General features: G+C 43.3%; 1 protein-coding gene across 1 annotated transcript in view; it reads right to left on the bottom strand.

Annotated features, from left to right (window-relative positions):
• CELSR1 (cadherin EGF LAG seven-pass G-type receptor 1) overlaps positions 1-26,876 on the bottom strand; it is a 170,274-nt gene that overhangs the window by 97,566 nt on the left and 45,832 nt on the right. Inside the window, exon 2 of the mRNA XM_051642700.1 lies at positions 1,485-2,123. Coding sequence (XP_051498660.1) covers positions 1,485-2,123 — 639 coding nt within the window. The remainder of the gene's footprint in view (positions 1-1,484; positions 2,124-26,876) is intronic.

Raw genomic sequence — 26,876 nt, 5'->3', positions numbered from 1 at the left:
ATATGGACAAATTAACTATTCATAGGCATATCTTTGTTTTATGAAACTTGCTTACTTCTAACCATTCATTTCTACAGTATAATTGCACATAAACATGTTAAACAAATAAACTGATCATAAAATCTACTTCGTAATGTCTATTGCTGCACGTATTTTGCATTAGCTCTATGTAACGGATAATGGACTTAATAACGTATTTCACTGTGGAAGTCATTCATGAGAAGCCTGGTAGGAAAATCTCTTCTCAACAAAGACAAGATCTCTGAGTCATCTCACAGCACTATTCAGGGTTTCACCAGTCAGGAGATGCAGACAATCTGCATCTCCTTAGGAAGGTCCTGCTGCCCTAAGGCCTCATTTCCTCTTGGGGAGCATCTCCTGTCCCCCTTGCTGGGGAAAGCCAAGCTCACTTGCTGCTGTCAGATTCCTGCTCACAGACTTCTGGCTCCTTCCACCATCGCATTTTTAATTACAGCCCTGAGTCAAAAGCCATGAAGTGAAGGAAAACTCTTTCACCCACTGGGTTCAGCCCAGTGGGCATACACATGGAGACTTAAATAGTTTAAGTTTTCAATTTTTTATAACCTCAGCAGTGAGAGGCAGCATTGGGAACAGCCCCCTCTGTTTCACTCTGTTTGTGGGGCTCACAGAAGACACTGCTGAGCCTTCAGCATAAATTACAGCCAGCAGCAGTGCAGAATGTTTAACTGCGTGTGCAATTTCAAATACATAAATAATCACACTGACTTTACTGAAGGAAATGTTCAGCTAATATTCTTCTATAACTTCGCAGGAGTATTTGAGAAGCAGCGCTTTGATCTTTATTAGCTGTCAAGTCCATGATGAGGCAAAGTATGTTCCTCAGTAGACTGCTGGAGACAGGCCTGGAAGCAGCTATGTCCTTCTGAAGTTTATGTGGACATATACAAAGCGGACCTGACCTTCGGTATTTCCAATATATGTATATTATTGCAGTTTCTTGGGATCACAAACCATCCTCATGCTCTGCACTTGTTGACAACCAAGTGTTGATGACCTCCTACTGAGGCTGTGCACTCCCACTATACCCTGATATTAGGGGACTACTAAAGGACCAGGAAGGCATTAACATGCAAAACCATGAACCAGGGGATGTGTCCCACCTTCTTCCTTCCAGATAAAAGAAGTATGTTTACATAAAGCTTTTTGAGAAGAAATTCACACAATGTGAATTGCTTCAACAGCTGTTGGCCCCCTGCATGGTTTGAAGCAATGCACAATTCCTACCACCAGGTATGCACTGAGATACAGGACTTACCCCTAAGTCACATGGGACTTACCCTGAGTGATGTGTGACACTCACAAGCCTTCTCCGGACCAGAAGGCAGCACCAGGAGTTTTTCTCCCTTTGACTAAGAATGTCAGCAATTTCAGCTTGACACAGAGCTGGTCTGGCTTATGGTCTAACATATAAATCATGGGTCAAAGATAAGATAAACACATACCAGTGTAGTCCTCATAGCATTCACAAGTGTAGCCCCCTTCTCGGCTCCGGCACAGCCCGTTGCTCCCGCAGGGGTTGGAGTAGCAGAGGTCAATCTCTGTCTCACAGTAGTCGCCCGTGAAGCCTGGGGGGCATCGGCACCGCAGCCCGTTGATGGGGTGGATGGGGCGGAAGAGGACAGTGTTGGAGCTGATGAATGGGGCTGAGCTGTCGAACTTCAGGACAGAGACACACTTCATGTAGTTCTCACAGGGCTCACGCAAGCAGATGTTGTCATCGAAGGGCAGCACCCTCTGCGTGGAAATCATGGTTAGCAGGGTCCGGTTGAGGTAGATCTGTTCCTGCAGGTCCTCGGAGGGGAAGAACTTGTTTCGAATGCCACCAGGGAGCAAAGCTGAGAAGGTCACGTTCAGAATGTTGGAGCTGACATCTGTGTCATTTTGGATGTTGAAAACAAAGACGCCATCCTTGGTGGTAGACAGCACTGTTGCAACCCCCTCCACGAACAGGGACAGGAGGGGAGAAAGGAATCTCTCCTGGGACATATTCTCCAACCGCACGGTGATACTGTTGGTGAGCATGTCATCCGTGATGATGGTGACACGCAGGGTACAGACTGCCGTGACACTGTGGACACCATCTGAAGGGAAGAGAGAAAGATAACAGCGTCATCAGAGAGCAGGCTTCAACCTATGGACAAGGAGGCTCCTGGAGTCTCCCAGAAATAAAACTGACCTGTAAGGCATTTTGGGGCACCGAGATATGTGTGGAAAATGCATCCACCTTCTGCAGTGATTACAGGAAAACAAAACAAAATATCTCAAATATTGCAACTCAACGGACTAGAGACATCCTGAAGAGCCCAGAACACCTGCAGTACATCCCAGGCAAATGACTGTCAAGGCCTAGAGGGCAAATGGACAGACTGAGAGCCCCAGCAAGGCCAAGGGGAAGCCAAGGAGAAGGGGCCTCTCATCATAGTGACTGAAATGATCTTCATACAAGCCACTGTTAGTCTACAAATGGTGCTGGGAAGCTGTCACTTTGCACAGCACAACACCAAAATTATTTTCCCCAGGTGTGGTCTCCAGCTTAAGGAGCCAGAACAATGCATAGGCAGAGCATTGTGACCAGAGCTTTAGAAAAAAGACGTAAGGAAAAAGTCTTCACATTTGAACAACTGAACTTCTTCAATCCTCACACCTCAATTCTTCAAAATACTTTGCGAAAATTAGAAAAAAATATTGAACGTAGTGAAATAACATCTGTAGTGAAAAGCAGACATTTTAAAACTCTTCCATTTTATTCTTTCCTTAAAGCACTTACAATATTACTGTGGACAAACCCCAAAACTAAATAAATACTGCATGAATACCTGACACTGGATTGTGAGATGCCACTCTAAAATCTCAGTACACCCTGAGGCTGACAGCAGTGCTGTGAATTTACAAGCTCTAGAGCATTCTACCATTATGAAAGATAATTATGACACAGTGAGTGCTATAATTAATCCAAATTCAATGTGAGCATGGAATGGGAAGTTGCGTCACCACTGAAACAAAACCACTTAGTTGAATTCTGTCTCCTTGCAAACATTAAGGACTCATTAAGAAAATACAGATTGCATTACAGAAAATATGGTTAGTATTACAGCAGCATCTAGAAATCCCAGGAGAGATCAAGACTGGCTTCTGATAGGAAATGCTCCCTCTCAAAGATCTCACAGTGTAAATAAACAACCAGAAATAGGGAAGACTTCATCTGATGAGAAAGATACATTGGTTTGAGTGGCAAATATCAGGCCCTCAGGGGGGTTAAGAACTGAATCCAGTCTCCCTGGGTCCCAGCTCAGTGCTTCAGTCTTGGCACAAACTATCCCTCAAATAATCATTTTGCAAGTGACCTGCTATTAAATTCATTTCAGTTACACAATAAGGTATGTGCAGAAATGGATTTTGAATCACATCAATGTAAAATTGCAGCAGAAACTGCAATAGAATCAATCTAAACCCACTCCGGGATCAAAATTCTACTATCAGGGATTGCTGAAGGTCACTTTCCTAAGGTTTATTATCGTAAAGTGAAAGTTTATGACCCATCACTATGGTCTCTTATAAAAGGTCTTTCAAGAACAGACAAATCAGAATGGCTCCTTCCCTATTCATTGTCACTGCTACACCTCAAATGTTGTTTTATTTTAAAAAGAAATGTACTGTAGGAAGATTTTTTCCTTCAATAATATAGTAGCAATGTAGTAAATTACAGCAGCGTAATTAGCCAAATGACTTTTGACTTTCTCCTTTTCATCAGGTTATCTGTAAAAGCTCAGCTGTTCACTTCTATCTGCACTGAAGCAGCTTTTAGACAAACAGAAAAATATTTTATGTGCTACTTCACTACTGCCTAGCCAAACCCAGTCAGAAGATAACATTATTTGGGGTGATCCATTTGATGTGCCCCTCACAGAGGCTCAAGTGCCAGCTTTCACCTTCTCCCAAGTTTGCAGAAACCTTTATCTCCTCTTTCTCTTATTCACTCTAGAAGTGTGTAGTTTCAGCCTCTACCAAGACCCAAAGCAACCTTTAAAAATGATACGTAGCCAAAAATCCTCATTGCAACCTCCTCCTCCTGCGTGGTCTGTGGATTTCTGGCCAACAGACAATAGAGGATGCACCATATTTTCATAAACGACATCCTTAGACTAGTTTACCCACTTCTGTCAACTGCACGGCTCATTCCTCTGAAAGACCAGAAGCAGAGCTAACTATTCGCTTTTTTTCTTTCCACAAGAAATTGACATTTGCCTGTCTGTTCCATAGGGTGCCTGAACTATTTTGCCAGTTGTTGTACAACACACTACAGAAGTTCTCTCATACCAGCAAGAACGCTGGACAATGGGTCCTTTTCTTAAGAAAACACTATGATCTATAGCCCATGGTATGTATAGTAAGAAGACAAAATACGATCCACTGTCTGATGAAGCACTAGAGTCTAGAGACTGTCATAATCAATATGAACTGTCACAATATGCAAGAGCTTCCCAGCATTCACAACAGCTATTCTGACACAGTTAATAAATCACTGGAAAAAGCCCAGTGTCAGATACCACACAGCTTCCTTGTTCCACAGGCAGCACAAAAGAAAACTGGGCACAGACATATAGCTGCAAAATGAAGCTGTGTTTTAAAAGCCAGTTCAACTTTGTGCAGCCCTATTGCAGAGCATTAAAATAAAGAGAGTAAAAAAGGAGCTGAGCATGGGTACTACAGGCAACAAAAGAGCGGCGTGGCTATACAGCCGGCGGGACAAGCGCCTCTTTCATATCACCAGCAAGTCTGGGAGCAGCATCATGGGATCCGATCATCTATTCATTCAGAAATTCATGGAAAATTTAAACAATCTGTGGTTTTATGGGACCAAATTAGTATCTATTCTACTTTCAACAGACAACATTCACTTTGAGGGCTGGAACAAAGGCAATAAAAAAGGAAAAATTTTGTCCTTGTCTTTATTGGGAATTGAATTAAGCCCTAAATATATTGCAACATGTGTGATTTGAGATTCACAAACAAAATACCCCTTAAAAGTTTCAAATTTTTACTGCCAGATATGTTAGAAAAATAGTATTAGGAAGTACTGTTTTATGGAGTGGGAATACTTTACGGCTTTTCACTCTCTGACATGCCTACCATATGCAGCTATCTGATACACACACACAACCGATCTGTTACCCTGCTAAAAAGGCTGCAACAAGCTGATTTTTCAAGGATCTTATGACACAGCTATAAAAAATCCCTATAATGTTTTGGCAGACGCAAGATGGCTTCAGTCAGGGGTGTGAAACATCCTTCAAGGGATGCTGCACAGGAGAAACTCTGGCTACATTTTACTCTTTGGAGCAGACCTTTGCACAGATGAATACACACACGTAAGCAAACCTCAGCTGTCACCAGTTCTAACAGCCTTCATCTGCTTGGCTTCAGCAAGCTGGCTGGATGCAGAAGTCTTCCTGAAGGAGCTCTAAAAACATGAGCCCTGTTGGCAGATGGACTCATAGGCATCCTGCTAGGATTGGCTTGAGCGGACAGCCTGGATCTTAGCAGCCCAAGCCACTGCCACCCAGATAGCCTGAGAAAGGGAAATGCAGCATAGACCAAGCAGGAAGACAGGATTCAATCTGTCCTTTTGCAGTTGGCTCCTAGAATTCTTATACCAATGTTTTTTGACACTCTGCCCTCAAGTTTCTTTTCCATGAAGTGGAAATAAAGGCACATACATGTCCATTGTGGAGTAGTGAGTGCAGAAGCTGAAATGCTGAGATACCAGGGTGATAAAGGCAACATTAATATCCTGAACAACTAATGGAAACATCTTCCAAAAGCTGTTGCAGCCAAGTTCACCAAAAAACAAGGTGGAAAGATTAAAACAGACTCTTAACACATCAGTGTATGGACAAAGAGGATCCTGGATGGGCAGGTAGGCTCTCAGGAGAATAAGTACTCATTACAAACACAGTCCCTGCACACTGAATTTATATCCTGGCACTATTATTTTTTGTATGCTTTCTACAAAAGAAATCTCTAAAAGGTCGAAATCAAAGCAGACTGTTGTCTTTTGTGTCATTTGTTATTGCTGAATAGGCTCCTTAAAAACAGAACTACTCATCTTCATCCTCCACTAAATCATTAAAAGATTTAATAGCAACCACATACCCTGATGCGTTACAAAGAAAAGACAGTAAGGATGACAAAAGCTTGAACCTCTCTAAGATACACAAATAACTAAGATTTGATTAAACAGTCATTGTTTCATGATTACCTTTACTTTATGACAAATGCAATCAAATATGAAACTTTAATCTCAGCTTTGTATCTTCTGTCAGCCCATAAACCAAAGAATTTTATTATCTAGAAATGTAAACATGGCAAAGTTTAACTGAAATGCGTATTTGGCAATGGCAGCACCAAGCCAGAAACATTTTCTCTGTTTGTTTTTTTAAGTTGGCAGAAAGAAAATAATTAACACTTTTTTGGCTTATTACATACAGAGGTCTTAGGGCTAATTATGAAAGCTGCATATTTTACATAAATACTTTAGCATGAGAGCCTTCTTTCATAGATACCCCAACCTACACCTATTCTAATTCTGCTTTATAAGGCATAGTGGAAAAAACAGATGTCAGGCTTCATGACATCCATGTAAACCCCTTGGCTAGCAAAATACACAGTAAGGACACTCCATAGGTTCAAATAACTTCCTGCTTTTCCCAACTCATAAAAGCTGTCCATGGGTAGCAGCCATCGCCTCGTAACATACCTTTGAATGATCAAACCTCCATCATGCAGTGCTTCCAGCCATGTCTTTACATATGTGAGTTAATAAACACCTAGTCTAGTACTGAGCCTTGATTTAATGATGAGGATGACATACTTTTACTGTCCTCTCCACTGCCTGGGCAGCAGTAGCATGTAAGTATCACTAGTTCACAGAAATGGAGACCACAGACAATACTTGGCTGTTTGAGCAGAGCTGGAACCCAAACCATGCGTCATGCTGGGCAAACAGCAGTAAAAATCAGCAGACATCCATAAAAGTAAGATGCATGGTCCTGCACTAAGCTTCAGGTTGCCTCAGGAAGCCTGCAAGTCTGTCAGTGCTGAGTCCCTTCCCTGCATAGGTGGTGGGAGACCCACTGTGGAAACATTTAAAATGAATTAAATACCACTGTATTAATATTGTCCCTTCCAAACCACTGCTGTAGGCACTACAAAGCTCCACTTGTAAGAGCAGAAATAATAAACCTGTGAGCATCCAGAAGACAAATTCCTTAAAATATTTTCTACATTATTGAAAAGTTCAGGAGCTTATAGAGCAGAGAAAATACCCTGAAAGAAGTAAACTGTGCAGAAAATGGCATGTGGGAACCTAAGTAAGATGCTTTGCCAAAACAGCAGAAAACATTATCAGAAAGGAAAATGAAAATAGGCATAACTGTGAATTTACAGAGACTCTACCTCAGGGTCTTCCCAGTTCATGAGAAGTCTTTCTGGAGAAGTGTTCCAGGACAGAAGCTGTTCATGTGATCCCAGTTTGAGTGCCTTCAGGGCACCTTGAGAAAGGACACAGGGCCTGGTGTTTGCCTTAACTGTCCAAAAGGCCAGTGTGAAGGGCAGTGGAAAACAACCATAATGTATTCCTAAGCAGTCCCTGTTTTGTGGTAGGAGCAGATGAAAGTACAAATTTCTCTTTTGCTAGAGAAAAGTGCTGTTAAATGGTGCAATACCAGAAAAGTAACATCCATGAGAAACATACTTCATCACCTCTCCTTGGAAAAACATAAATGGATTGTGAATAACATACTATCACTTCTAGACACTAATGGATTCTGCCAAAGCTCTCCAGCCTCCAGCTCTGGGATCAGAAATGCTGCTGCTGCTGAGCAATTCCTTCTTTGTATCAAATTGGACGAAATGACATGGAAATTATTTCCCTTGGCCACATGAAGCTTATGTTGCAGCTTTTGTCCCTTCATTTCAGGCTGCCAGTCTCAGCTCTGTGCCTTTAGGAGGGCTGACTGACAACACAAGTTGTGGGCTTTGGAAGGGATATACAAAAATAATTATCTTTTATTCACACAGTGCCAAAGTTTCACACTGGGACCACTGCTCTGAAGAATGTTGAAGTCCAGGTCTGCTTCAAAGCCCACTACATCAACAGGAGGAGTCCCAATGACTTCAGAAGGCTTTGCTCCCAGCCAAAATTGGACCTAGAGCTTAATTCCCTGAGTCCTTGCCAGTGCACTCAAGCAGAGCTTCACTCCCAATCCAGTGGCCCCCAACAAGAATAACAGTCTGCCCAGGAAAAGGCTGAGGGTTGAAAATCAAGACAGCAAGAGCAGAAAGCAAAGCACAAGGGATGAGCAGAGCAAGCACATGGACAGTAGAAACATGCAACATAGATTGTACAGCTTAAGTTGTAAAGGTTGTAAGGGATCTCCTAAAATCAAGTGTTTGAATCCATACCTTGACATCTCTAAACTGTCAGGAAGGATGAGCAGATGCAGCCCTCCTTCTGCAGATGCTCAGTTTTGAAAACACTGGCTAGTGTTGCCCAGCGTCCTTTGAAGAAAAGAGTGTTCAGAAGGGTGACAGGAAGGGGGAAGAGAACAACATGTTAGATGGTATTATGGCAGGATTTTACATCACAGGGCAAGGTAAAAGAGAAGGCAGCTGAGACCATGAGGTATGCAAGCACACTGGCAATGGGGCTCAGTCCAGATTGAGCTAGAAGGGAGAGAAGTGCCTGGGGAAAACGTATCTTTGGGGGAAAAATAAGGTAACTGGGATTAACTAGTACAAGGCTGGAAAACTGCTGGAAGACAGATAATGGTCCACGCTGGCACTGAGTGAGTACCTATATGACTACGTTAGTGATCAGCTCTCCCTAAATCAGCATGAACTACACTGCCTCCAGCACTGTCCTGCTGCCACAGCAGTAGCTCAGAGCTCCCGAGGGGTCTGCCTCAGCCCACCCAGGACATGGGGTGTGTACCTAGGTTGTGGCTATGTCAGCTTGACCCCTGCCCCTGCACTGCCCCAGCCACATCCAGATTTGTGACACGGTGCTGGGGTCAGTGCAAGCAAAGGATCCAGACACTCCCAGGCAAAGCCACCTCTAGGTGCTCACAGGCCACGGACGCTCTTAAAAACACTCCAAGTCAAAACTTGTATGTACAAGACATCTCTTCATCCTGAGAGCTGGGTATCTGGAACACTTGGGGAAGAAGGGCTGTGGGATCTGGGGCTTGAGACTTGCAGCAGCTTTCACTCTACGGCCCCTTGGCAGCAGTCATGGCAGTACCTGCTAAATCAGACAGCTAAAAAAACCCCCAAACTGTGGGAGGAAAAACTGTGCATAAAGCAACTGTGAATTCCCGATATGTTTAAAAGAAAAAAAACACAAACTAATTTTGGCAACATTATCTTTAATGTAGCCTGTGCTGTTGAGGATTATTTACTCTGTACACAATACCAAAAAGAAAAAATAACATATTTCAGGTTGCAGCCTGAACAGGGGTTTAAGAACAAATTGATGCCAATTGGATTGCTCAACGTTGTACAAGATTGCCATTAGCTTTTCTGAAACCAGTACCTGCAAGCTGAGAATTCTGAAATGTTAATTGGGTTGATAACACTAGTCTGGGGGAATATTTCCAGAGAGTGGGAAGCAAGGCAAGTTGGATCTGCTGGCAAGAATAAGCACTCTCGAATTCTGCCTGCAGCAAGGATGAAACAGTGTCTAACTTTTCCCAACACCCTCCCACAGCATTGACTCTCGTTCTTCAGGTACCTGGTGCACACGGGATAGAGCTGCTGTGGGGGGTGAGATGCAGACAGGGGAAGCTGGCAGGGGCACAGCAGCAGCAGCAAGGCAGGCAGGTGGAAACAAGTTTCTATGCTGAGCAGAAAGCAGAAGGATGAAGGATACATAGAGGGATGCACTATATGTGGGCAGCATCAGCATGCTAATAACCAGATCATTCCAGACCATTTTACTGACAAGGAGATTTCCCTGCTAGCTAAAATGCAGACTGATTTTACTTTCTGAGATCTGCACATTTCCATGTATCTCTCCTGGTTTTCCTTGTTAGCAAGGACCAGCAGGACTCCTTCCTGGTCATGCTCAGCAGTGGGGCTGAGCCTGCCCCAGTGTCATGGCTGAGGCCAGCTCCTTGCCTAGCATCACCAGCTCCCGGCTGCCCAGGCCTGTGTAGGGGCTGCATGGCCCAGGAACCCACCCTGCTGCTGCTCCATGGCTGGCACGCAGGCTGTGATGCAGCTCTCAAACTCCAGCTGAAGAGGTGGGTTTCCATTTCATGCTAGTGTTCATAAAGACTGCATGTCTTACGGCACTCACCCAACCTGTTCAGGTGAAAAAACCCACTCCAGATTGCTGCACCAGAGAGTCACAGGCTGGCTTGCTGGGGTCTCCGTCACCTCTCATAAAGCTTGATCTAATTTCATGTATAATCAAAACTAGTGCCTAATTACTGCAATAATATTTAAGCTTCTCTGAACTGTAAAGGGAGAGGGTTTTAATGTAATTTACATTATCATTCTAACTAAATGCATAGCTAAATGTCTGAAGCTACAAGACAGGTTCCCAGCAGGCTCGCATTGCCAGAAGCCACATCTGGCAGTATCCAGCAGTGGTGGCTGTGGTGGCAGGGACAGGGCACTGCTGGGCAGGGGGAGATGCCAACCAGCATTGAGGTGCACAAAGCCTGGGCATGGGGAGCCCAGTCACCCCCTCATCCCACATTCATGGGTATCTCTACCTTCCCAGCTGGAACCAGCTGTATACAGGACTCAAAACTGTTTTCTTAATGAACCATGGAAGCACCAGACAAACTAAACTACAGTCATGGCATGCTCCAGCATTAATCTCCATTCAGTGCACAGTCTTCAAGTAAACGATGTATTTTGCACAGAGTAAGAAAACAGCAGCATGTTTACCCCGAAGACATGCTTTTACATCACTAACCCCACTTCAAAAGAGAGAGCCTGGCCACGCTACTGGGGGAGCAGCTGATGGGTGCCCACAAAAGCCTCCATTCTCCTTGTAGCTACACATCCCTGGCAAACATTTCTCACTTGGTCCGATTAAAGCAGGGCCCAGGGAAGACAAGAATCTGCTCAGATCTTTCTCTTTGCAGTTTCAAAGCAGGAATGGATAAAAGACTATTTTGGGGATGGGAAGAGTTGGAGTGAGGGCCTGAGTGCTTCAAAACCAGGAGCAGCTATAAGGAAACAGCTTTCCTCCCTCAGTATTTGTACCCATATTGCATATTAGTAACTGCAAAGGAATCCTTTCAAAGCAGCATTAGCAAAACTAAATTGGTCACGTTTGTTTTTTAAAATGTCTCTATTGGCATGTTCTTTTTGCATGGAAATATGTTCTGCTCCCTGCTGCAGCCCACAGCGAAATCACAGGGACGCTTCCCACTGGACAGAGTTCAGGTTTACTATCTTGACTGGAAAACAAAGGAGGGAACAATGAAAAAAAGATGATGGTCATGTTTTCCTGATGTCATTACTGTTTACAGCCAAGCTTTCAGAACAGCTTATGTATCCATTGAAAGAGTTACTGATATGCTGGGCAATGCAGAAACTTGCTCAGCTCCCTGAAACAGAAAAAACACTGGAAAAATTCATTTGTGGTAGATCAACAGGTTGCTTACTGTGCCCAAGGGCAGCTTAAAAAATAAGAGGGTTCTTAGGCATACATTTATTTTGGTCTCGGTGTTTTTTTGTAGTTTCAGTCATTGTAAGATCGTTTTAAAATTGATACAAGGTAAAAACAGAGGACTATTCATCCAGGAAAGAACAAGTAGTGATGACTATGTGTCAGCTTCCACATGCACCAGGCACAGGAAAGGTTGGTTCAGCTGCTCATTCTGCTTTAGGGGATTTGAGCATGCTCAAATGGGACCAACACAAGCAGGGTAACCTTCTCATGCTGCTTCAGTTCACATTATATTTGTTGATGGGAGCAATGACTGGGGCACTGATATGCCACCTGTAACATGTATGTCCTGCAGGAAAGGTTTCAGAGCCTTCATAGCTCTCTCTTTTCTCTCCTTCCCAAGTTCAATTACTATTTAAGAGTTTTTACTAAGAAGTAGATCAAAATCAAGATAATTGATGGGGAGCATCAAGGTCCATCTGTTGGCATTCGCCACAATATACACCCATCTCCCACAGTCTGAAGAATATAGACTTTGAATTAGCTTTACTCTATTAGGAATTCCTAGAATGAAAAATATTTCCTTCAACAAAATATTTTTCTCCCATTTTTTCTTCTAAGGGGAATAGGTTTTCTTTTTTTCTTACTAGTTTTTCAAATGAACAGTTTTGCTCATCTTTTCTGTTAACTGAGGTCTGATGAGTTAAGGAAATTAGAAGCAAATAAGCAAACAAGAAACTTGAGGAAATAAAACTTAAGTCAATAAGAAATTGAAATAAAAGCTACTTGACTGTATCATGTAATTTAAATAAATAAGAACAGAAAGACAAAATATCAAGAAAAAAAAACCTTACCAAACTTTTGCAGTTTTGGGAAAGACTCACTGGGCAGTGGCAACATTTATAGAAAAAAAATCTATGTTCTTTCTCCAGATTCTCTCCTGATAGGACAGACACACAATCTTTTAAAAATGCAATGTAACAACAAAAAAGAACATTACTTAGCTAACCATCTATGTGTCACTTGCCACTGGCAATGAGATCATTGTATTTTTGGTCGCATGGTCAACTGAGATTATTCTTGGATCCCTGCCGCTAAAACTAGTACACTGGACACGAACCAAAAAGGACAAAGCCCTTGTTTCCTGTTTCTTTAGTCCTGCACCCAGAGCAGGCATTTTTCTCTCCAAAACTTTCCTGAAGAGAAAAGCAGCTCCACAGACAAAATCAGGGAATGCAGGACCTTGATTCCTATCACTGTTTGTCATCTTGGGAAGTTGATGCAGAGAAAGGGCAGGTCAAGTTATGACAGATTCAAGTGGGTAACACATCAGTGACTCAGTGCCACTGGTGAAATGCAGAAACTACACTGATCTTCAGAAAAGATACTGTGATCTCAAATGCCTATCTAATGATTTCTATTCAGCTGAGCTGTAGAAATGGAATTATAACTACATGAGTCACTTCTTTAAGAATCAGATAAGATTTTCTACCAGACACTTTGTAAGATGCAGATCCTGAGTGAAACAAGTATTTTGCATTCTAGGATTAATATGAGGCTACTCAGCAATCTCCATAAGCAAGAGAGTCTCTTTAAAAGAACTTACTATATTGGATAACAGAGTTTCCTCTGGTGCTTTCAGTACATCATTGATCTTACACAGTGTTACCAGGGCTTCACCAGGAGTGTGGCAGGCTAGACTCTGCCCAGCAGTTTAATGCATCTGGTCAAGGGCAGGGTGACTTTGTCTTTCTCTTCTGGGTGATGGTTCTTTCCTTTCTACTCTGCCAATGCTACAGACAATCTAGAGAAATGGTATTTGGTGAACTCAGGGCGTTCAACAGCAGAGACTCACTACAGGAGAGTGCCAACATCCAGAAGACATGCCCACCACTAAGCAGGGCAGATGACTCCCTGTACCACCTGCACTGTGTGCAGCACACAGTGCAGTGACAATTTATGCATCATTTCCAGGTATCCCATTTGCTCCTACCAGATCTCTGGACATCATAACATCTAATGCAAGCAAAATTTCCATGTGGAAAAGAGGACACATCCAGTAAAAACTGGACATACGGTGTCATTAACGGTGCTGTGGAAGAAGCATCTTTTTATTCCAATGGAATAAACTACCCATGGAAAAAAGCTCCATTATACAGTGAGTTTTCTCAAGGCTGTTTGTATTGCTGGCAAAGTCTAATGAATATATCTGTCCTTCATTATAGTAGCAGTAGATTGCTATTAATATCTTTAAAGGCACTAAATTTCATTGGTTTAGCTGTATTTTATGGAAAAATATATAATACTGAGCCTGTGCAAAATATCCTCAAAAGCCATCACTGTTAATGCTGAGCCTGAAAATAAAAATATTTCAGAAAAAAACATGAAACACCTCATTCTAGGAATCCTTACCCATATAGTTCCACTGATTTCAGCAGAGCCTGAGCTCTGACTCTCGGACATGAAGCCTTCAGCCCAAGCTCCCAGACTGTACTTTGATACAACTCCAAGAGAGTGAGCGCAGCTTCCCCAGAAACCACAAGTCAGAAAGGTGAGATTTCATCGAGGTATAGTAGAGGTCATATCACCTTCCCACAGAACATACCTAGCCCCTCTGTCAGCCTTTTGTATGCATTCAAACAGGACAAATCCCTAAGAGAGTATATATACTTGTTATATTTTTAAAAAATTTTGTGCTATACACCATGAAAAGCAGTTGCCTGTAAATAAGGATTTTCTCTGCCAAGAGCTTATCTGAATTCCTGCAGGATGCTTTGTACAGTGGAGTCATTTCTCAAGAGCTCAGATAATTGCTGAAGTTTAACTAGTAGAAAGGATCTGCTGTTTCAGTGTCCAGAGCACACTTTTTCACCACCTGAGCTCCAGGGCCATCTGTACTGACAGGACATCAGCTTTGGCACTGTGCTGTCAAGCAGCCACTTCTCTCTCCCCAATAAAATTACACTTATATCGTGGCCTCAATACAGTGATACAGTTCTCAGAAGAAAAGTGCATTTTAGTTATTTACTAAATTTTCCTCAGTTTTAATAAGCCTCTGTTTAGATTTAGACTGATATTACTGTTTTTGGCCAGTGCTAAGCATCTTCATGAAGGAGTTTTCTAAAGGGTGACAAGGCACTCAGCACCTCCACTGGTTTAATAACCCCTTCAGACATCTCATGGACTCAGGATGTGACCTGCTTCTTCTGTGCAGGCACATAAGAAACCTCCCTCTGTCTCCCATTCTGCAAGAAACCTACTGATGTCTGTGGTAGCCAAATCCTACCCATGGTGGTCCACAGCTGCAGGACCCGACAGCACTGGCTGCTCAAAGCATTAATGTCCTTGAATGTCTCACAGGTGGACTCTTGGGAAAGGGAAGCAGAGGTTCAGTATTTGTGTGGAAAAAAAGAGAAAAAAAATTCCTCTTTGGACATGACAGCTGCTGATGGGGAGAAAGGCAAAGCAGCTGCAACTTGGATCAGGAAAGCTTTATAGGGCTGCTGGGGTCCCGGAGCAGCACGGGCAGCAGCAGCACAGCATGGGGCAACCTTAGTGGGATGGACAGCAAAATTCCCATAAACACATGCCAGGAAGGGAGAGGCTTTGGCACACTCCAGGTCAGCGGCAACACAGGCAGGAAGGCTGGGGGCAGTGCGGTGGCCAGAGGTGATACCTGGCTCTCATCCGACCCGGCTCCACAATTCGTCACACAGATGTCATTCCTCGTGTCAAATGAACACAAAGCAAGATGCATACAAGACAGCTGGCTTCAATGTCTGCAGAAAGCAACTCATGGAGAAGAAAACATTTCTACGAGAAACATTTGAATATTGTGTCACTGAAACCAATATAAATTAACAGAAACTTATCAATTTCTGCGAGTGTTTAATTGGGAATGACACTGGGGATGATTTCTACCACCACATACATATTTTCTCAGTGTCTAGATGTAACTCAAAATCCTGTACTTGCAAGGATGGCCATATAGAGTCCCTCCTCTTGACCTCCAGTTCAGATTCCCATGGCTGCTAACAAGAGGTGGCAGAAGCTCTTCCCCCAAAATCCCCACAAGAGGAGAGAATTGCCATAGAGAAGCTGGATTTTGCTCTTTTTTTTTTTTTTTTTTTCCTTTCTGCCTTCTCAGTCGAAACAAACCGCTACATTTGTAGCTACAGTGAGAGAGAGGGGGAGCAGGACAGTTCACACAGGTAAGCTATGCTGAGCAGCGAAGCAGAAGCAAACTCCAAGAGTGCACTTCATGGGGGAAGAACCATTCACACGCATGAAGCCTGCAGGACTGGGTGTGTGTAGCCAGCCAGACTTGAGCCATCATGACCTCTAACTTACTCTAATTGCACTACAGTAAAATTTAAAAGTGCTTTCCTAGTTGCCAAGTGTATATTCGACTTCAGCATAATTAAAAAAAAACCAATACACCTTCTAATGAAGGATGGATGTATAATTAAAAGTAAAAAAAACCCAAACAACAGTGAAATTTCTAAGAACATTCAAGCTCAATATAAAATACTCTAGTGCTGACAAAATTACCAATTAGTCTTTGTCTCTTTTTCAGAGACCTGTTTGGCAAAGACAACATTTCACAGCCTCCTCTTATGGAAATCCAGTTCCATGTTCTCACTTCAGGACTATTGCTGGCTCTGTGTTTAACGGCTAAATCCTTTCACGTCTGTCTTTGAAAGAGACTCTTGTGAAGAGGAAACTGTGCTGTGACACTGGGCTCCCGTGCTGGGCAACTTAGTCTTTAAAATAGCTCAAGATCTGTAAAATGACCTCTCTTGACCCGCTTTCTCAGTTTGCCCAAGACATCTCCAGCATGTTATTTCTACAGTCGTAACCATAACAGTGGTTCATAAAATGCTGTTAACAGGTGGTTAAAGTTAAGTCAGCACCCAAAACCAGGAAACATTTTAAGATTACCTACCTAATACACATTTTTTCCTTACATTCACACTCATAACCAGAATGAGGTTTTTTTTTTTTTTACTGGTCCATGACACATACCTAGACAATACTCAAGACCAACAGGTAGGATACCACAATGTGTTAATATACAGCATCATTTAACATCAGGTGCATTTTACTGAGTTGGCTGGGAAGTGCAGGATGCTTTGGGGATTGTGGAAATATAGGGGGGCTCCCTTAGGTCTCAGAGTGGATCTTTCACAACTGCTTTAACTTGCCAATCAAGTAATGATGGTTCTGTAATTACTTTAAAAGTACTGATCTCACTCAGTGCATGCTGTGCACTGTGTTGTAAGTGGTGGGATTTGAATAATTATAATTATCCTAGAAAATACCTAACAGTAATCCCAAGTTACCAAGCAGCAGCTGAGTAATGTATTAAGAAATAATGTGACAAAGACCTACAAGCACAAAACACAGAACAGTTTTCTGTAACCACTTAACACTGTAAAATAAACAGCCTTCCTTCTCTCTACTCTGAGTAGAGAGTAATGCAGTCAGCAGCACTGAACCCAAACAGTCTTTACCCAAAAGAACAAAGTAAACACTCTGCCCTGCAACATCTTTCATGTACTGGGGTTACTCCAGGTTTGCACACAGGTACCAGAAGGTACAATGTGACCACCTCACTTTAAAAGACTGAACTGCTTGAAATACTAAGACCTGAGACCCCACTTCTAAATATACCATTGCTCTAATTTCTCATCTTAAAGCATTTGCACTAGTAATCAGAGGTGATCACTGAGCTCCAACCTGCATCTTTAATTAAATGCAGTTTCTGAAAGTCCTGTCTAGAGAGGCTAATCCCTCTCTACTCAGCTGCTAGATTTACAAAGCAGGGCACGGAGGCAAATGCACATTTGGGGAGGTGAACAGGGCCCAGATGGGCATCCCAAACTGTCACAGAACATCTATTAATACCGAAGCCAACTACTTCAGATGCAAATTGCCTATAGTCAGTAAAGAAGCGGGCAGAGAAGCACAAGCAGGGGAAAACCATGAATGAAGATATGAAAAGTAATAATTCAAGGGTAACTACATTATATTTTTTGTTCAGTTCTACTAGTGTGGGCTTAGGTCCTGTCAGCCCTTGTCTAGAGTAGATGCTTCTGTTGGAGCAGATGTAGAAAGACTTGTAGAGCTTGTGAAGAAGAAAATGGAACTGTAAGAAGTCCTCCATAAGAGAGCTCAAAGGAGATGGGAAAGAAAGGAGAACTGGCATTCCAACAAAAGCAAATTGAGTCTTCAAAGCAGTAGTCTAGTGATTTATAGGATCATCATGAGACAGGGAACTGCGTTGGAGAGCTGTAAGAATAGCACATTGAGATTATGCACCATTTTGGTCAGTCTGCTGCCCCTCCCCATGACCACTGACACCTTCCTCTGCTCTGCCAACACAGTTGGGCTCCACCTCCCAGTATTCAGATTTTCATCTCCTTTCACGTGTCTGCTCCTTCCTTCACCTCCCAGAATGGCCACAAAGTCCTCCCTCCTATTCTCACTGTAAGCTTTTCTCTTCTGAGGCATCTAATGGGTAACTGCCTGCCTGTGATGGTAGGTGAGAGGAGGCACATGGGGCTTCAGTAACTGATGCCTCCTTCACATGCTAGTGCAGATGAGTGTCAACGAGGAACGGTTTAAGTTGCAAACACAGATGTAAATGCACATGGCTGTTGGCTTTGCTCTTCCACCACCCCTCACTCAGAGTAAGCTGGACAAAATTCTGCCATCCTTTTCTCAGCCTCAAGGGATGGACGGCTGTTCTGTGTTTGTACATCGTGTTCTGGCTCTCAGCAGGCTGCTAACATACAAGAGGATAACAGTAACACAGCAGAGCAGTCTTTGCAGAAAAGGATTTGTGCTCCCAGGACATATGTTTGCGGAGAATTTATTGCATGAGCTTAGGGACTGCTTAGACTGACTGAGCTGCAGCTGCCCCTGAGACCACTGCATGGACAAGGAAACATACCCCAAACTCCCAGTCAAGAAGCAAACCTGAGACAGGGGAGTGAAAAATCAGTGACCATGACCTGTAGTGCATGGTAAAGAGCCAGACCTCTGGTCTGTAACAAGGAGAATGGGATGTTATGTTGCTTTTTGGGAGCTAAAATGAGATTAATACAATACATCAGTGGAGGAAGGGAAAATAACCCCAGGAATATGGGGGAGTTTTCTGAGTCACTATTTCTAAGTGAAAACTGATGAGATGAACAGCAAGCAAGTCAATGCTTAATGGGATCATGCTAGAAATGTGAAATTAGAAAAGCCAAGGGGAAGCTCTCTCTGAGGTTGCTCTGGTACCCACCACAGGTCAGTAGAGACACTGCACGGCAGTCAAAGAATGCAGAAGTGCTGCAGAAATGGCCCTGCATTGGCAGGGCTCATGGGTGCTTTCTGTGGTGAAATGTAGGTACTAAGATTAAATGGTCTTAAGCAAAGAGGGTGCTAACCTCCCGTGTTCACAGCTGACAATTCACAAGAGCTTCAAGATAAGTGGAAAGAAACAGCGGAGACTCTTGGCTCAGAGGTCTCATCACTGGCTCCAGCATACAGTATAAAAGAGAAGGTAAATTATTTTCTTACTTCCTCAATATGCATTCTCACTTCTCAGTTGTATGCCACAATATATGTTACAAGAAGCTAAGCCAGACACTGATGGTTGATGTTTGTCTTTGCTGCTGTCAGTCATGTGACATGTAACCATCTTCCTAACACACACATACTGCTCGGGTCCATGTAATCTGTATTTTCTGCAAGCCTGAGGAAATGGCTGAATACCTGACTCTGCAAATCCAACTGTCCGTTGGCACTTTTTATGGCTTTAAAATTCCTCAAAAGTCAAAATACTAATTAAAAGAGTGAAATATAAGCACTCAGTGACAGCTACATGAATGCACACACACACAATGTATGGGAAACAAGCAAACTGTGGTAAAAACGTTAATAAATTATGCAATTTTTGACCTAAGCAACACCGCTGAGCAGAGAACAATGAGTCTTGGACCTGCAGTGGAGGGAGAGAACAGAGAATGAGGTGAAGGGGTGATGCAAGATACTGCTAACAAAAAACCTCCACGATAATGCAGAAGAATAAGGAGGTAAATAAATGGGATGAAAACCAAAGTAACTATAAGAAGCACCAAAGTGGGACACTTGGAAGAAATCACAGCACAGTATAAACTTCCTAGGCTTTTCACACCATGCAAAGAGAGGAAATTCTAACACGCTATGCATTTTCACACACCATAATAAAAATATCTGTATCTTCTGCCAGCAGAGCTACAGAATAGTTCTGCAATATAGAAATAGTAGAATCTAATTACAAAAAAAGAGACTTGAGAGGTTTTACAAATCAAAGCAAGAATGAGCTGGTGATGCAACAACATAGTAGTTCAGTTCTACTAATGAACATAGCAGCCAATGTAATTAAAAGTGATTTGCCAAATACAGCAAGAAAATCTTTAATTCTAGTGATGCTACTCTCTGCAGGATTCAAATATGATATGAGTTAATTTAACTGAAGAGAAACTTAACGGGTTGCATCTTTCTTACATAGACTAGTTACTGACTTTAACGATTCAGCACAAAAGTTGAATATCTTTAGGCCTTTTATTTCAATTGCAGGAAGTAACTTCCCCTTCACCTGGACCTGAGAGATGGCCACAAAACGTTGAGTTTGCCATGGCTGCAGTTGCCAATCTAACTGGGAGTGCCACACCTACTGCAACTGTTACCTCCTCTGGCTTCATTTCTGTCAGTTGCAGTGCAGCATGTGGGCTTGGCTCTCAGCACTTCATGGTCACTCGGAAAATGCACATTCAGCATTTCAAGGAGGGACTCTTTGCCAAGTGCGGGTCTCCCAGCCAACCCAGCCGCACCTCACAGAGGAGGCCCCCAGCACTGCTCCTCCCTCCAGCAGCAACCCCCATGCAGCACAGCCCCCCCAGGTACCAGTTTGTTCAGGTCAATTAAACAACCGCAAATGGCACAAGCATTCCCTTCCAGCGAACAACACAGATTGAAGCTCCAGTATTTATTATACTTGGGCTGTTTTCAGAAGGTCGTACAACTGTATTTAGCCTGGTGACACAGTGACAGGCACCAAATGATGTTTGGGGATTTTTGAGGTAGGAAATAGTTGGTATCACTTCTTGATACCTTTGTTACAAAAAATACTACTTGGTTCCTGTAGATGAATGCAGAAGCACCAGATTTCCCAGTTCATATACTTGATATGTCAATAAAAGTGAAATAAAAGATGATTTCTAAAAAGTAAGTATTTATTTCTGATACCTCTCAAGCCAGCCAGTAACACTTTCAGATTTTAAGCTGCATTTTCATAGAATCATAGAACTATTCAGGTTGGAAAAGACCCTTGGGATCACCAAGTCCAACCATCATCCCTGCTCTACAAAGTTCTCCCCTAAACCAGATCCACCAACACCACATCCAAACAACCCTTAAACACATCCAGGGATAGTGACTCAGCCACCTCCCTGGGCAGCCTATTCCAGTGTCTAACCACTCTTTCTGTGAAAAAGTTTTTCCTAATGTCCAGTCTAAACCTGCCCTGTTGCAGCTTGAAGCCATTCCCTCTTGTTCTGTCACTAATTACCTGTGAGAAGAGACCAGAACCAACCTCTCTACAATGACCTTTCAGGTAGTTGTAGAGACTGAGGAGGTCTCCCCTCAGCCTCCTTTTTCTCAAACTAAACATTCCCAGCTCAAGATTTATTCTCTAGGCCCTTTACCAGCTTCGTTGCCCTCCTCTGTACTCACTCCAGCACCTCAATATCTCTCTTGATTTGAGGTGCCCAAAACTAAACACAACATTCCCAGTGTGGCCTCACCAGTGCTGAGTACAGGGGGACAATCACCTCTCTCCTTCTGCTGGTCACACTATTTCTAATACAAGCCAGGATGCCATTGGCTTTCTTGGCCACCTGGGCACACTGCTGGCTCATATTCAGCCGCTTCTCAAGGAGAACCCCCAGGTCCTTTTCTGCCAGATGTAACAGCTCAAGCAAAACATCCCCAAATTAGAACAAGCTCTTAAAGCTGGACATAAAGAAATAAAATGCATTGGGGATGGTCTAAAGAAAATTACAAGTTTAATTGAAAGTGCTTCTCTCAGCTCCTCTAGTAAACACACTGATTATAGTGATAATGATGACACCTCACACGCTGTTTTGTGGCCAGTTCCCCACAACCCCTCTCCTTGTTTCTCCAAGGATCAAAAACTCAATCATCTCATGATCACTGTGCCCTAGACGGCCTCCAACTTTTACTTCCCCCACAAGATCTTCCCTGTTCACAAGAAGCAGGTCCAGGAGGGCACCCTCCCTGGTCAGCTCACTTATCAGCTGTGTAAGGAAGTTATCCTCCACACATTCCAAGAACATCTTGGAATGTTCTCTCTCTGCTGTGTTGTATTCCCAGCAGATGTCTGGGAGGTTAAAGTCCCCCACAAGAACAACAGCAAGTGACTGGGAGATTTCTCCCAACTGCTTATAGAAAGTTTCATCCACCTCACTGCTTTGGTTGGGAGGTCTATAGCAGACTCCCACAGCAGTATCAGCTTTACTGGCCCTTAACCTAATCCAAACACTCTCAACCTCATCATGACTATACTTGATTTCCAAGCTCTCATAGCATTCTCTAATATACAGGGCCACTCCACCCCCTCTCTTTCCTTTTCTATCCCTCCTGAAGAGCTGGTAGCCATGGATTATGGCACTCCAGTCGTGTGATGCATCCCACCACACTTCTGTGATAGCCACTATGTCATAATTTTCCTGGTGTAACATTTTGCTGATTTTTGAGGAGAACAAAGACGTGATCTTTGCCTTAAAGCAAATCCCTGTCATTCAAAAGGTGTCATGTGCTTGGCAATATGCCATGCTGTGCCCTCCCCCCCGCTGATCTATATAGTCCCACACCATGAGAAACCTTCATCCATACTACCTCTACTTGACAAGATTGGGAGCCTGTTCTTTATGCTACTGCCCAGAGGAAAAAAATGACAAACACTGGCTTACTAACTGGAAATTGTTTCATTGTACCACTCTTCCTTGCAGAGCTGAGAGTGAGGAGCTGAAAGGTGATGTGTGTGAGTCCCTTTGATAAGAGGCCAAGAACTGACACCGACAAGATAATCAGACCTTCAAACCAGGCATGCACATCTAGGACAACTATCTCCACCTTCCATCTGACAAGACTATAATCCTATTAGTATGAGCTTTTGACACTAGGTTGAGTGCCGTGGCGAAAGACAAAGATTAAGTGAGTTTTACATGGCTTCCCTCTGGCTTTTAACTTCGTGCAGTGTGGGGAGGGGGAGACTTTGCACCAAGGTGTTTTCTTGTGCATGGGTTTAATCCCAGCCCACTTGCTCTGGGACCTTTTGCACCAAAATTCCAACTACAGAAATTTTGAAGGAAAAAAGGCAGCCTCTCAGAAATGACTTCACACAGTCTGTGCAAAAAGCCAAGCACTGAACGCTGACTTCCAGGTGCCTGACAGGAGAGAGATCAGGGCTGTCCCCACACTATGCAGGAGAGGACTGTCCTCAACACCCTGTGTAGTGCAGGCTACCACACCTGGGTGAGGATGCCACCAAGGCTGTGACACAACTCCTCTTGCCCACTGTTATGTCCAGCAACAGCAGCATCCACTCAGACCTCTCACCGGGCTCCTGCACACTGGGCTCTGCAGGAGAGGTGGGTCATCCAACACAATGAAAAAGTTTATGAAACATGTGTCACCAGCTCGTACTGGCAGGGATGGAGGGACAGCCTCTGGAGCGCAGACTGGGTCGGTCGGGAAATGCGCTAACCCCAAAGGAATGAGCGACTTGGCTTCTGCCAAGGTGAGTTCTCCTGCCTCAGGTGAGTTGATTCATACATTTTATAGCCGTGAAGTATGAAAGATGCTATTGTCCCTCAAAGATCCCCACAGGATTCAGCTTCCATTCTGTTTGGCCCTGTCCTTGCCTCCTTACCAATGGGCCTGAACCACAACTTTGCAACACAACTCTCTCAGCTTTGGAGAAGCTCAGCTCCAAGTTGTTCCTTACCTAACCCTTATTTTTCTTCTCCAGAGTCCAACTAACCATACCTCTGAGCACACAAGATACGGCAGAAAAACTGAAGACAGATGAGGTTTCAGTTCTAGGTCTTTCAACTCTTTTCCTGATCTGGTTTTCAATTCCTCCTCCACCTTCCCTTTTTCTCACCTGTCTGGTGTGTGTAATGAGGAGAGAATATGCATTCTGCCTCAGGGAAGAGTTTTTTTAGTTCAGATCAGCTGCCTCTGACTGTAGTAGGTGATTCTGGTACAAGAATGGGATGCATCCCAGAGCAGACTGAAATAAGGAAACTCTGGCAGCTGATTTACTGGTTGCCTCAAGAACAGGGCATTCCCTGAGACCTCTTCTTGACTACAACAGCTATGATGCTTTGACATGCTGCTGCTGTCCAGCCAAAAGCAAGACCACACATTCACCTACAGCTCTTCCCGAGATTAATTTCTGGCTGTGATGCACAAAGGTCTGTGCTGCTGGAGGCCTCTACATGAACCTGATGAAGGTGATGGTCTCACAGGACATCTGGCAGCCCAGCAAGACATTCTGCACCTGACCTGGGGCACCCACTCTGTGCAGTTCCATCAAGCCCCAGACAACAGCTTAAATCATGGACATGCACTGCAGATTCCCTGGGGAAAGCCAGAATTCAGGTGAAACCCATTAAAACCAGCCCAGCAATTAACATCCCGCAGCTCTCAGCACAAGAAAATCAACTACTGCACCACTTGAAGAGCAGCACATGTACATACATGAAAATACTAAAAGGGAGCCTCAGAAGATAGGCTGAAGAGAGAGGAGGAGCTGGGGAGGCTGAACGCTGCCCAGAAAAGGAGCCTACAGCAGTTTTTGTCTCGCTGCCTTTGCCAGTTGCCTTTCATAAACAACATTTGAGAGAAAAAGGCTTCATAAATGTCAGTAATTGCAGTTTATTACATGATCCATGACCTATTTGTAAACTGACTCAATTTCTTAATTATATTTGCCTTTAGATGGTAAGAATCATACAAAAAAATTGGTATCTTTTGTGGAGCTATAAGTAAGCAAATTACTGGCTTCCGGAGCCTTCCTAACATTTCAGCACCTTCTGGCACAAGCTCATTCAAGGAGGAGTATGGAAAAAAGAATATGTTTGTGAGAAAGAATGTATATCATCTGTTATTCCCGCATTGCTCCAAACCAGAGCTCAAGTAAAGCTCAGACACACACAGCATGCCTTCCTACAGCACAGAAGAGGAAGAAAATTCAGCTGCCTAACTTGTATGGACTAGCATTTGGAAGCTTTTAGCAACATTTTTAAAACATGCTGGGAGAAGCACATTGATCTGTCTCCACTAGACTAATGCAGGCTAGCTCAGGGGTCGGCAGCCATTCAAGGCTGGCACCCCAGGGACGATTTTCCTCCTTGCATCAGAGACTACCTTTGCCAAAGAAAACTAAGCAAACTCTTGGACAAGTTGCTTCTGCGAGGGCTAACAAGCCATAGACCCAGTGATCACTGACTGATAGTGTTTAGGTCTGGGCAAGCCAGTGGCACCCTGCTCCTGATAAATTTTATTGATCATTGCCCTAACTGATCCTCCCTAATTTTATTCAATGGATTTCAGGAGTTATTTTACAGGTCACAGAGAATTAGCAGTTAGGTTGCAAATGTTGGTCACTGAAAAGACTTCTTAAAAGCAAAGTTAAATAACTAAAAATTAAAAAATATTTGTGAAGTGACCTTTTGGCACTGGATTAAAGTTTACCTTGCAAATTAAAGAATAATAAATTGAGTAAATAATAACTTCACAGAACATTTGTCACTCCAGCTTACGTGGCTGATGATCATAATTCTACCACTTATATTAGCCCATAAAAAAGGTTTAAAAAACAAAAACTAAACAGCTTGTACATTTTTCTGCCAGTCTGGAGTTTGCGTTAACTATCACCTGTAAGTGCAGTCCCTTCTTAAACTGCCCATAACTCCCCACTTCCAACACTCCCAGCTCAGACTGCTCAGCTCCTTTACATTCCAACACTAAATCTTGCTAAACTGTCCCACATACAAGTGTCCCTGGGCAGGGCATGGGGCCTCTGCAGTGGCAGCTCCCACTCCACTCGCACCACCATGTCACTCAAATGCTGCCCATGTACTGCTTCTGGCACCCTGTGGGTTGCTGATCCCTGCCTCAGCTAATGTCTTTTATAGCCCCTGCTAAGTAAGATTTGCAGAAGAAATGCCTGTGATTTTTGGGCCACCTGACTTCTCTGAGCACCAAAACACAACCTTAACAGCAAAGCTGTTAAACATGGTAACAGTTTTTGAAGTGCACCAACCGGTCTCCCTGTGCTGTTTTGCAGACCACTATTTCAGAAACAGGAGTCTAAGAGACAGCCTCGTGTTCTGCAAATGAAACCTCTACTGTGGATCTTTTTCAGCGCAAGGAAAGAGAAGACAACCACATGTTCCTCTGCTCTGCGTGGACACAGAGAGAAAACTCTCCTGTCTGGGATTGAGTTCGATTTGGGAGAGATCCACAACTGCAGTTGGTGTAGAGTTCAGATACCCTATTTGATAAGTTCTGAGATACCTCCCAATTCATAACATGCCTCATTTTGAAGAGTAAGAGGCAAAGTGAAAGCTAGCCATATTGAAAAAAATAAAAGGGCACAAACGGAAAAATCTTTACAATCATTACATTGCATCCTACTGCACAATTTAAAAAATGCTGAACAGGAGTCTCATCTTAAGTTCCTTCCCAATTCAATTTTTTTTTTCTTGGAAAGATACACACACACACACAAAACATCCATTAAAAATTTGGGGATTAAAGGTTTACAAGATTTTTTTTGTTTGTTTTAATGTGCTGAAAATCTCACTTGCTGCATTCTAACCTTTCAGCATTTTAAAGGGTCTTGTTGCAACCTGTTTTTGGTGCACCTCTGGTTGCCTGGGCAGCAGGAGGTAATGTGTAAAACATACAAGACTGGTGACTAACTAGCATTGGAAGGGGCATCTTCAGGGTACATGTGAGGAATAGCTGGGCATCAGCCTGAAGAAACCAAGTCCCCCACTAGCAATCTGTGCTGAGGAGCTCA

The sequence above is a fragment of the Apus apus genome, chromosome 1 (genome assembly GCF_020740795.1).
Source record: "Apus apus isolate bApuApu2 chromosome 1, bApuApu2.pri.cur, whole genome shotgun sequence".
Taxonomy (NCBI): Eukaryota; Metazoa; Chordata; class Aves; order Apodiformes; family Apodidae; genus Apus; species Apus apus.
This window is presented reverse-complemented; position numbering and strand designations above follow the sequence as displayed.